We start from the raw sequence: 12,766 nt of genomic DNA on the forward strand, positions 1-12,766 counted from the left end.
GGAAAGAAAGGCACTTATATTCTGAACAGACCCGTCTGCTCCAACTCGAGCCCATCTCAAAAGAGGAGCAAGAAGGGAATCTCAGTCAGAAAGGAAGAAAGAACCTTTCCAAACCTCATGGAGAACCAAAGCTCTGTCTAGGGAATGGCCTTTGCCAAACGTGGATCTGGAGAGCTTTGGGTCATTTTCTAACAAATGAAACTTTGCGGCCTCTCAGGCCATTGGTGCGCACACAAACATATACGCACACACAATGGCTGCTGGCATGGTATCATTACGGATGAGACCCCCAAACTGCAGTTTTCAAATAGCCAAGAAATCTAAAACATGTGAGGGGTGGGAGGAAGCTAAAGCACTTGAAAATCTTTCACTGTTTCGCTTGTTTTCGCCTCGGTTTTCGTGGGTTGCAATAAGCAGCCTCTGCAGATGCACAGCAGCTCTCTCTTCCAAAAAGAAAAATCCTGAATGGAGGGAGGAAGAACATGTGAAGGAAGGGGCCAATGAACCACAAATCCCTTCTCCATCCCTTTCAGAAAGATAGAAAGGAAAGGAAATGGCACATTAAGGCTGCATGCACACTGGAGACATAACCCAGTTTGGCACCGCTTTAACTGTCCTGGCTCAAGGCTATGGAATTCTGGGAGTTGGAGTATGTTGTGGGGCTCAGAGCCAGGATGCTGAAAAGCGGTGCTAAACTAGGTTATGTCTCCAGTGTGCATGCAGCCAGAGATCCCCAGGTACCAAAGACCTGTGGAAAATGTGGGGATGAAGGCATGGAAAAGGCCCAGTAGTGCCCATAGATGGAGGAGGACAGTGGGTCCCTTCAGTGCATTAGATTTATTCTGCCATAGCTCCTTTTGCAATTTCCCCCAAAAGGGCAACCGGGACCCAGTCCACTCCTACCTGGCGCATCATGGCTCTCATAAGGAAACATGGCTCTTCAGAAGAATAACCAATTTCCCTTTTTAAAAGCACGAAGGACCTGGCGAAACAGAGGCGTTTAGATCTGCAGAGAAGGTGGCAGCAAGCATTTCCCTGATGCATCTGCAGATACAGATCTCTCTTGCACACCAAGAGAGAGACACATATATAACTGTGTACAGAGACACTGAGACGCATATACATTGCGCACAGACACACACATGTGACACTCCTATATACACACAGAGACACATACACATTGTACACAGACACAGAGACACACATGTGGCAGGGACAGAGGCAAACACTGCTCTATATGACTGTGTCCAGACACACGGAGAGGCTTACACATTGCGCACAGACACACACATGTGGCAGAGACAGCCACACACACACTAATCTACAGCCTTGTATACCAACACAAAGAGATGCATGTAGAGGGAGTACAAGAACGCACATGTGATGGGGATAGAGACACATGTACAGAATTGTGTCCACACACATAATACAGGTGCATATGCACACACATGCGGCAGAGACAGAGGCACAAATTCATAGAATCCCTGAGCTGGCAGAGACCCCAAGGGTCATCCAGCCTGGCCCTCTTCTGCCATGCAGGAACTTCCTATCAAAGCACACACACACACACACACACACATCAGGACAGACAGCCAGCCTGTGTGTGTGTGCGCGCGCGCAACTGATCATACTGACATGCGGCAGAGATAGACAACCACTGACAAACACACACATATCTGTATAGGCACAAGAGGGAAACCTATGGAGAGATAGGTGGATAGATAGATAAGCAGATAGACAGACAGATAAGTAGAGAGAGAGAAAGAGAGTAGATGGATGATAGATGGATAAGCAGATAAATAGAAAGATAAATAGGCAGACAGACAAGTAGAAAGAGGGAGAGATAAGTATATGGATGATAGATAGATAGATAGATAGATAGATAGATAGATAGATAGAGGAATAGTCAGAGAAGTAGGTAGTAAAGAGATAGACAGATCAGTAGATAGGTAGGTAGAGTAGATAGCTACAACTCATAGTTATGAAAGAGTTGAAGAAGGGAGCCACTCCGCAGCCCTGTTTTGGGGCACAGCTTGGATCCCAGAATGATCCCATGGAAGGCAACCAGATTTCATCAATGACTGAATGCCGGCATTACTAGCAATCTCTCTCTCTGTCTCTCTCTCTCTCTCTCTATATATATATATATATACATCTATAGGCTCTTCCTCCAAAGAAGAAGGCGGGGGAGGGGAGGGGTGTGTGGGGTGTGTGGGGCAGACCCCCTCCCCAAAGCCCCTGTCCCCCTCCCCGTCTGGGGGCCCTCACCGCCTGCTTGCTGCTGGCCTGGGTGCCTAGTGGTGGGAGCAGTTGTGCCGAGGAGGAGGGCTGGTGGAGGAGGGAGAAGCCGGTGCGGACCAAGGCGGGTCGGGGCTGGCAGCAGGGGCAGCCCGGCCTGGAGCGGACCCTGATCTTGGGGGGCCAGTCGGCGCCGCAGTCCGGGAGGCTCCGCGGAGGAGGGTGCCAAGGAGGAGGAGGAGGATGCTGCGGAGGAAGAAGAGGAGGAGGAGGGTGCTGCTGGTGCTGCGGGCGCCGCCGAGGCCAAGGCCCGGGAGGAGCGAGAGGATGCTGCTGGTGCTGGTGCTGGTGCTGCTGCCAAGATCCGGCGCAGAGGGCTTGCAGGGAGAGGAAGACCAGCTGCCCCGGGGAGCGCCGTCCGGGGAGGAAGGAGGAGGCAGGAGCAGCAGCGGGGCCTCGGGGACCGGACCCCACCAGCACCCCCGCCGGCATCCCCCTCGCCACGGCCCCGGCGGCAGGGAGAGCGGCGGCACCAACACCGCCAGCAGCAGCAGCAGGAGGAGGAGGAGGAGGAGGAGGAGGAGGAGGAGGAAGGCCCGGCCCCCATTGGACGCCCAGGGCCACGGCGCCGTCACGCCGCACAGACAGCAGACCCCCCTCGCGCCCCAGGAGGAAGGAAGGCAGCAGGACGCCACGCGGAAAGGAACGCAGACACGCACCTGCCTGCCTGCCTTCCTCTTTCGTTCCTTCTTTCTCGCTCTCTCTTTCCTTTTCTCTTTATTTCCCCCTTCCTCTCTTCCTTCCCTCCTTCCCTTCTTTTTATTCTCCTTCTCTCTACCTTCTTTTTCCTTCCTACCTGCCTACTATTCCCTTCCTTCCTTCCCTTCTTTTTTCCTTCCTTCCTCTTCCTTCTTGCCTCTTTCTTTCTTTCTTTCTTTCTTTCTTGCCTGCCTGCCTCTTCCTTCCCTCCTTCCTCTTTCTTTTTTCCTTCCTTCCTTCCTGCCTTTTTCATTCCTTCCTTCCTTCCCTTCTTATTCCTTCCTTCCTTAGTGCCTTTCTTTCTTTCTTTCTTTCTTTCTTTCTTTCTTTTCTTGCTTGCTGCCTCACCCTCCCTCCCTCCCTCCCTTCTTTTTTCCTTCCTTCCTTCCTTCCTTCCTTCCTTCCTTCCTGGAAGCCTGAGAGGAAGCAAGGAAAGAAAGATGGAGAGAGAGAGAGAGAACACAGTTCTCATGTTCCCAATTCACAGGATTTGCCCGTGGAAATCCAGGGCTTCAGGAGGCACAAAAGGTTTCTGACATGACTGGGAAAAAGGAGGAAAACAGAGGTGTCAAGGAGTGCCAAGGCATCTCATGGCACCTTCCTTCCTAGTCTAAAACAGAGCTGGGCAACCTGAGGGCCTCCAGATGTTGTCCCTGCATGGCCAAGGATGATGAGAGCTGCAGTCCATAAACACTAGTAGGCCCACACAGCATTGCTTGGGCCCAGTTTAGGAGGACCAACATGTCTTGGTACACAGTGGCTTCTTGCTGTTTCAAAGCCAGATCCCTATTCTGCCACCACAAGGTCTTGGCACAGATTTAGGAAATCCATCTTCAGAACCATAAGGACTAGGAACATATTTCCCGCCTTCTTCTTCCCAACAAAAGCACTCAAGGCTGCACTACTTGGACAGTCCTGGCATTGCTACCATCCCTCTCTCTCTTTCTCTGCATTTGGACCACGCTCCTGGACCGGAGGAGAAGGTCCCTGGGCGCCTCTCCAAAAGACTTGGCAGATTTCGTGGCACTGTTTTGATCAAACCCGCCACGTGGGCAGCCAACATCCGCCTGGGGTTTGGCTCCGACTCCCTCCTTGCTCTCCTCGATGCCACTAGGAAAGCTCACCCGCTCAGCCATTGAATTGGCATCCCAGCCTTGGCCAATCTACCCCAGTGTTGCCAACTCGGACTGGCAGACGTGACTTTCCAAGGTTTTAGGCAAAATGTGCTCTATCTGAGACCCCTCCTTTGGGACACTGCTTCCTCTGGGGCCCCACCTGGAACCTTTGCCATGTTGTTTTAAAGTGTTTTAAACCCTTTTGCCTTTTAAAAGTGTTTTTTTTTAATTCTTTTAACATCCAGTTGGTGTTAATATTGTAATAATTCAGTTCTGTTTTAATGTACCATTCTTGTATGCTTTTCATTGTAGTGCTTTTTTAATATGGTAAGCTGCCCTGGGTCCCAGTTTTGGGAAAAGGGCATGATATAAATATCATCATCATCATCATCATCATCATCATCATCATCACCACCACCTGAGGACCTATCTGGGACCTTCTGGCATTCCCTGATGGTGCATCTACACTATAGATTTGTAGTTCTACAAGGTCTTTCGTTCCCTCTGCCAAAGCATCTACAAATACCAGGATTCTCTAGGATGGAGCCATGGCAATTAAAGCGGGGTCAAACTCCCTTATTTCCACAGTGTAGATGCACCCTGGATGTCTCCCTTCCGACAAAGAAGCTTCCTTATAGCTGGAGTGGCACCCTTGGCCTTCTGGCCCAACACTGACTGGCAGCAGCCACCGTTCTCAAGTTCCAGGGTAATAATTCAGCAAAGAAAGAAAGAAAGAAAGAATCTGCCCTTTAAAAATAATTTGTTATGCAAACTCATTGCAAAGATAAAAAAAGTAACTCCTCACCAGGGACATAGCCAGGATTTTAGGAAGGGGGGGGTGTCTAGACTAAGTGCCACCATTATAATGGGGCTTGGGTGCAGCGGCGCAGGAGCACACACCATTCATTTTTCTAATGGAAGGGGGGGTCCAGACCCCAAGATCCCCCCCCCTTGGCTACATCCCTGTCCTCACCCTCAATATGTCTAAATCCCTCTTTCATTACATTCCTTGTTCAGAACGGAGGAAGGTGGAAATCTAGCGAGAAAGATCGGGAAACGGCCAATACTCTTAAATGCACCCAAATTTTCAGGGGACACCTTTCCAAAAATGGATGCAAAATATCTACAGTGCCTTTGTTAACACTTTTTTAAAAACACACACACACAGAGTCACAATTCAGTCAGTAGTTATTAGGGAGGCTGGCTTAGCACCATCTCAAACCCTGAGGTTGGTGGACCAAAACTTGGGGACGTGGGCCCTACAGGTGGCATTAAGCATTGCGCATTAAGTACCGTACACACTCTCTCAGCCTCAGAGGAAGGCAAAAGCAAACCTCTTCTGAACAAATCTTTCCAGGAAAACCCCATTATAGGTTCTGCCTTAGGGTCGCCGTAAGTCTGAAAATGACTTGAAAGCAACAACAACAAAGTACTAACCCTAGATGCTCATGGCTTGTCATCCAAATGCACACACAGAGAAGATAACCCTCTCTAAAAGGTTTGCTAAGACGAGGATAGGTTTGGTTTAGGGGTGTCATAAGGCAGAAATGACTTGAAGGCACACAACAACAAACAACATCATTTTACTCTGCCATTGTATTTCATGGGATTTGAGTGCCCACAGATTTTGGTACAGAACCAGACCCCTGTGGATACCAGAAGGCTTCACTGTGTAGACCTTTGAATTCTGCTCTCATAAGCACAGCCGAAATGAATTTGCATGCATATAGTTTCATGTGGTTAAAGTGAAAACTAAGATGTGGTATTTTTAAAGAAAACTTTAAAAGAAAAAAAATTAAAATCTTTACTGTTTTGAAGGGACGGAGGCAGGTTTTTGGGGAGCAATGGTTTCACCCCCACTTTGGGTGTCACTCGGTGTGGTCTGCACTCCCTGCACCCCTTTTGTGATGCCTCTGCAGACATGGAAGCCATTGAAACTGAGTCCCTCTTACGGTTGGGCCACCTCTTTCATGAAACCCTACTGCAAAGGTGGGCTTATCCATAGGGAAGCCAGGTGATGTGGGGGGGGGGGCTTACCTGCTCGACTCCAGTCCTGCATGGTTTGGAAATCCCTTTGTTATTCAGTGGTTCTTCAGGCAAGTGGAAGAAGAAAGGAAAGAGGCTGGGCTACCCGATTTATCCCAGAAGCCATGGGGTTTCGCTAGACACCTATTTAAAGGTAAGAAAAAGAAGGGAAGGAAAAGGTTGAATCAATGAAAAGTGTTATGGATTGATTGATCAACTGCTTGATTGATTTGCAATTACAGTCAGCCCTCCATATTCACAGATTCTTCATCCGCAGGTTCAGCCATCGATCGCTTGCAAATATTAAATATAATTCCAAAAAACCAAAACCTTGATTTTGCCATTTGATATCCGGGGACAACATTTTACAACACCGTTGTATTTAATGGGCCTTGAGCATCCGTGAGGGCCCACTGTATTTGTGCAGCACAGAGATCAAAAACATTTCAAAGCGGTCCACGTCTCTAATTGCTACGGAGTTCTGGGAATTGTAGTTTTGCGAGACATTAAGCCTTCTCTGTCAGAGAGTTCTGGTGCCACTGCAAACTACAAATCCCTGCATTCTATAGAATGAAGCCATGGCAGTTAAAGCGGTGTCAAAATGGCGTCAATGCTGCAGTGTAGATGCAGCCTCTGTCATTTGTAAAGTCCCAGGCCCCTTTCATAGGCAGAAAACACTGAATTTCTCAAGATATCTCTGTGCTGGTACATTGGGAAGGTGAAAAAAAAACCCATTAGATGCCAATTTTAGTCTAAATTTAAAAATTTTTGCCTTCGTTGCCGAACAAGGGCCAGACTCAGTATTCCAAGCTTTGAAAGCAAAGTCCGTCTGGCCAAACTGGGATGGTCTAAGCCTTGAAATTATGGTGTTTTTTTCCTGCCTAAACTCTGGAGGCCGAAATATTTCCAAGCCCTCCAAAAATGCGCAAGAGCCGAGGCCCTGGCTTGGAGCACTTCCTAATTGAGACAATTAAGGGTTTTAAATTAAGCACATCAGAGGCCCTTTGCCAAAGCCAAGCCTTGGGAGAAAGGCGAGAAGAGCCAAATTGGCTAAATTTGGAAGATACTGAAGGTGCAAATGCGGGAGGGGAGGAGATAAGAAATCTCATGGTTTGCCCTCCAAAATGCATACTCCCAAATATTATCACAAGGTACAGGAATCGCCAGGGAATCGGGCATTCGATGCCAAAGCCAAAATATCCCGCAGCAGGGAAGGATTTGGCAGTGGCAGAAATGCACAGCTAGAAATCAGCATCCGAATCGTACATTGGCTGAGTTGGAAGGAAAATCCAAGGGTCATCTAAACCAACTGCTCAATGCAGGAATACTGAAGCCTTCCTGAGAGATGACCCTCCAACCTCTGTTTAAGGAAAACGAGTTCACTTCCCTTCAAGGTAGTTCCTTTTTGTGAAAAAAGGAATTAAAGCAAAAGTATGCTTTTGTGTTTATGTGCCTTCTGGTCGCCTTATGGTGACCCCCTGAATTTCATAGGAAATAATTTCTTGGCATTTGGGGGGAAATGCACTATGCTTTTTCATTACCGTTTCTAGAAAAAGAACACCTTGGGATTGGTAAGAGAACGACATAAACTGAAGAAAGGAAAACACCAGTCAGCACTTATCTAAAAATACCCTTTAAAAATAACTTGTTAAAGTTTAGCTAGAGAACTATACCCTTGGGTCTTAATTCTGTCGGTCAAATGTATGTGATATATATAAATATGTGCCTTCAAGTTGCCTGTTCAGAATTTTTACATGGTTTTCTTAAGCAAGGTATCCCCAGAGGTGGTTTGGCCAGTTCCTTCCTGTGAAACAGAGCCTCCGGCACATGATGTTCCTTGGCGGTCTCCCATCCAAGTACTAACCACGGCTACCCTGTTTAACTTCCAAAATTAGATGGAATATGGTATCTAAAATAGATTCACTACATCAACTGTGGAATGGTGAATCAACACACAACTAAACCCCATTGATTCAGTGGGTCTACTGAGAGAAGGTGCCTTGCTGAAGGTCTCCCATGGCTGAGTGGGGATTCGAACCCTGATCTCCCAGAGTCCAAGTTCAACTTTCCCAACCACTGCAACACGCTGGCATTTCCATGCTATTTATGAACCGGCTTCCATCCTTGGTCTCTCCATCCATCACCTTCGACACACTCTTTTTTTCCATTCATGCTTTAAACAGAGGCAATCATCTGCATTTTGGGGTGGTGACTATTCCAGTTCAGTTAATCCTGAGCTAAGATGCCTGTACCCCAAAATCCCACCTCCCTTTGTGCGTCTCTCCCCTCTGCCTCACTTTTGCTTCTCTTTTTTTGCTGTTATGATGATGGTTAATTACTTTTCCTTAATTTATTTTCACGAGGGCAGAAGCTTGAATATTTCATGGGGCTGTTTGTCCCTCTTCCTTCTGCTGTAACACTGGATAAATTACTTTCTTATTAGCCTGATTAATCTGCTCATCTCTGGGGAGGATAAAACGGGTTGAGCAGGCTGAGACGATGCTTATCGTCCTCCTTCCCTTGCATAAAGGAACCCAATTGTTCTTTGAACAGAATCCACAAGCTTTCGGGGTCCAGACGCAAGGGACAACCTTGTAGGCAATGCAATGGATTGCCATTTACTCTATTTATATTCCCACTAGGCAGGATTATCTAAAAGAAACAACAAGGTTTGGGGGGTCCTTAAAGACTGCTGCCTTTTATTTGGCATTCAAATAATTGAAACCGGCATCGCATCACTGGCCGAGGGAAAAATCATTCTTTGACTCTGCACAGGCCTTGCACAAAATTGAGAAATGTGCTCCCTTACGAATAAATCAACCCGTATAATTTGCAACCGAGGCAAAGGATCTCATAGCAAGAACAGAAGGGAGCAAATCTCAGATACATAGGGTTGGTTTTTTTTTACATGCAACAAACCTTAACGTAAAGGGAACCCCAAAAACCTCTCTGGATTCTTCTCCCAGACTGCAGAATATAGCCAACATGGTGTAGTGGTTGGAGCATTTCCTACAGGGCTAGGGAAAGGGAAGGAAATTTCACTTTTCGGGGGCAGAATGGAGGCATAAAGTCCTCTTCCTCTCCTCCACAGCTACACCTCCAAGTTCATCCCCAAATTCAGTTTTTCCTCCCTTTCTATGCGGTGGCAAAGTCAGAGTAAATATTTCACCAGGCAGTCCTTGAGCACTTGTCTCCCTAATAGGTTATATTGATGTCAACACAAAAGGAAGGGCTTTAAATCTCTTGCTTGACCCAGAATGCCAATAAAACAGATCCTTCTAGGGGGAGGATTTATGTGCCACCCCACATCCCAGGGGCAACTAGCCGTTTGAACAACATTGGACTCTGGAGACCACTGTTTGAATCTTGACTCGACCATGGAAACCCACTTGGTCAAGCAAGCCACACTCTCTCAGCCTCAGAGGAAAGCAAGGGCAACCCCACTCTGAATAAAGCTTGCCAAGGAAACCCAGTTATAGGTTTGCCTTCATTTTGCCCTTCCATAGAGAAACTTTGGTGCAACCTTGCAAGGTAGGCCAGTCTACGAGATACAACAAACTGGACAAAATAGTATGAGGCTGTAGTAGCCACTGTATAGCACTCTCCCTTTGATTTTTCCAAGCAGGTTTCATAAGCGGCTTCTACATCCCTCTTCAAAATGAAATCTGAACTACCCCATTCCTTTAACACCTCACAAAGAGAAACCAAAACATGTGTGGCCAAGCAACACCAGCAACAAGATGGCACACATTCAAAGATAGGTAGAGAGATCTTGTGGCACCTTTGAGACTCAATGCAAAAAAGAAGTTGCTAGCAGGAGCTTTCAAATACTTCAGTCTATTTCCTCAGATGCATTTGGTGGAGTGGAAAGCCAGGGACTGACATATATATATACCATTGTTATGTGAGGATGTCAAAAAGTTATGAATGTGGAAGAACAGATAAGCCAGAAGAAGCTGCAGCAGTTTGCTTTTGCCTGATCTGACTGGGAAAGTCCTCTTTTCCCCCACTGCCAGCTTATTTGAATCCAAACAATTTCAAAGTTTGCAGCAACTGAAGTAAGTTGAGAACAAAGAGGGAGGAAAAGAGAGAAACCAGGACGTTTTAGCAGCAGCTGAAAAAATGGGACCGTAGAGGATTAATCGGGAGCATCTCAGCCAAATTGGGGCAGTTGGAGGGTATGGTACTCAACCCCTGACTCCCAAAATCCAACTAGAGCAGAAGCTGGTTTTGGAAAATCTTTCTCCGTTCTCTCTAATGCACTCAGACAGAGAGAGAAGGGCACCAAAGGTTGAAGTGTCTCCAGCCGGCCACACTCTGAAGGCAACCACCAGCCCCCTCCGGGGTCAGCTCAGAAAAGGTCAGATCATGCTTTAAATAGGAACTCGACTCAAAAGGCTCTCACTCGGGTTTGGCTGACTAAGAGAGAATTAATTCCACACAGATTGTGTTGTGTGTGTGTCTGTGCCTTCCGCACTCGCCCCCAGTATCATGAAAGAGAGAAACCCCACAGAAGGTAAGAAAGAAACAGAAAAAAAAAAGAGAGAGATTGCGGGGCACAAGACAATCTGACAAGTCCTGGATGCTACTTAGGCTTTCCAGATCTCAGGGCACAGCCATTTTTTCATCATCATCATCATCCTCATCACCATCATGGCAAGAGACAGGGGTGCAAATTATCCAGTTTTCCTGGACTCAGCTCCAGGCCAGAGGAATATCTTGATGCAAACCTCCACCTCAGCTGGGAGAGCTGCCTAAAGTGTGCAAGGATTAACTGATTTGTTGCTATAACTTCCAAAGACTCTCCAGGTAGTTTATGTATTGACTTAGTTAGCTTGTCCCTTCCCTCTTAGTTGTTGTGATACCAGGGCTCACCCTCCACTCTGCTCTGTATCCACCTAATGGCTAGATGCAAGTCAGCTACATTGAATGGTCCATATCCCATCTTCCCAGGTAGATGAGGAGGTGATCAAAGGCCTTAAAAGGAATGACTTTAAGGAGCTAGGTATGGTTATCTTGGAGAAAAGAAGCTGGAGAGGGGAGATATGATACTGCCATTTTTAACTCTCTTAAAGGATGTCATGGAGATGATGGAGCAAGCTTGCTCCATAGACTAGAACAGGAACAAATGAGTTCAAATAACAAGAAAAGAGATTCCCACCTAAACATTAGGAAGAACTTCTTGACGATAAGCCCTGTTTAACAGTGGACTGGACTGCCTCGAAGGCCTTCTTTGGAGGCCTTTAAACAGAGGTTTGGATGAGCATCTCTTTTAATTGCTTTAATTGTGGCTTCCTGAAGGGCAAGGGCTTGTATAGATGGTCCTTGGGGTCCCTTCTGCCCCTAAGATTCTATAGATACTGTGAAAGTTCAGATTGAAAGATTCATCTTTCCCACAACTTGGAAAAACAAAAACCAATAATCACACTCAAATCTTGAAATGGAAGCTGCCATACCACTGCCATAGAAAGACTTACAGAGATTACTCAGGCGGGCAAAGCACCCAGTTCCCTCCACACCTTGGTTGCAATGCTGCACCCTCTCTGCATCACGCACACAGACATAGAGTTTGCTACAATCCCCAGAGGAGCAAACAAGACCTCGGTGCCATTCACCCATCTGCAAAAAGCTGACATTTTGGCATACATTTCTCCTCTTTAGTCAAGGAAGAGAGGAGCGCATACCTGTGCCAACACCTCCTCTTTCTCTTGTTCCTTCCCTCATTCACACTGCAGTCCCTGCGCCCCCCACTGAATCAAAGCAAGGCTGCCAAAATGTGTAGCTCGCAGGGAGTTTGGCTGCAAGAAATAAAGAATAAAACAAATTGCATTGAGGTCTCACCTTCCTCCTTTCCCACTCTGGCTTTGCTGCACCAAAACTGGGGACCTGATCCCCTCTCTCTTTGGTGGCTGCACCAAAAGGATGTGGAAACATCACACCCACCAAACCGGGGAAGTAAGATGGCATTTACAAAGAGAGAGAGAGAGAGGTTGAAACACAAGAGTGGAGCCTCAGAAATGGTATCTTTTCGAGGGTTTATTTATTAATTTATGGCTCCATCTTCTTTCAGTTTTGGAAGGATTCAGGTTGCCAGATCTCATGGACCTTCCTGAGCCTTAAGTTTTCACAGGCAGGAGACAATGCTCCAGTTTTGGGAGGGATCCATTTTGGCACCTCCCGGGAAGGGCATGGTTTCACCCCATTCTCTCCTCTCCACATTGCTGAGTTGAGTGCAAAATGGCCTTTGCACTTTGAACACAGTTTGCAGCAATTGGAGTAAGTTGAGGACAAAGGGGGAAGGTGGGAAGAGGAGAGAGAAACCGGGACATTTCTAAAGCAGATGAAAAAGCAGGAAGGTGGAGGATTAACTGGGACTCTCCTTGCCAAATTGGGACAGTTGGAAGGTATGAAGCTAAACAAAGCTGAGGACAAAGGAGGAATGTGGGAGGAAGAGAGAGAGAAACAGTAATGTCCAAAGCTTGGAAAAAGTACTTTGGGGGGGATGATAACTCCTGGAATCAGCAACCAGCTCCGATGTTTCTAAATCTGGGTTGTTGCTTTGTTTTTCTGTTTGGGTCAGACCTATCCTAATGGCACCAGTTCTTTCCTTTCAGAGGAACCAGATCAGT

The 12,766-nt window shown here is 47.0% G+C and overlaps 1 protein-coding gene across 8 annotated transcripts in view; it reads right to left on the reverse strand.

The window, feature by feature from the left end:
* The window catches only part of KCNN1 (potassium calcium-activated channel subfamily N member 1), a 34,425-nt gene that overhangs the window by 18,536 nt on the left and 3,123 nt on the right, over window positions 1–12,766 (reverse strand). For 7 of the 8 annotated variants that reach the window (XR_006105078.1, XM_042479901.1, XM_042479900.1 and 4 more), the window contains exon 1: window positions 2,269–2,744. Coding sequence is in view for 6 of the 8 variants with exons in the window: in XM_042479901.1 (XP_042335835.1) it covers window positions 2,269–2,730 (462 nt within the window). In the remaining 2 variants the exon portion in view is untranslated. Of the gene's footprint in view, window positions 1–2,268; window positions 2,745–6,149; window positions 6,282–12,766 lie in introns of those variants that run through there. The other variant, XM_042479903.1, reaches the window with a different exon arrangement.

The sequence above is a fragment of the Sceloporus undulatus genome, chromosome 7 (assembly GCF_019175285.1).
Source record: "Sceloporus undulatus isolate JIND9_A2432 ecotype Alabama chromosome 7, SceUnd_v1.1, whole genome shotgun sequence".
Taxonomy (NCBI): Eukaryota; Metazoa; Chordata; class Lepidosauria; order Squamata; family Phrynosomatidae; genus Sceloporus; species Sceloporus undulatus.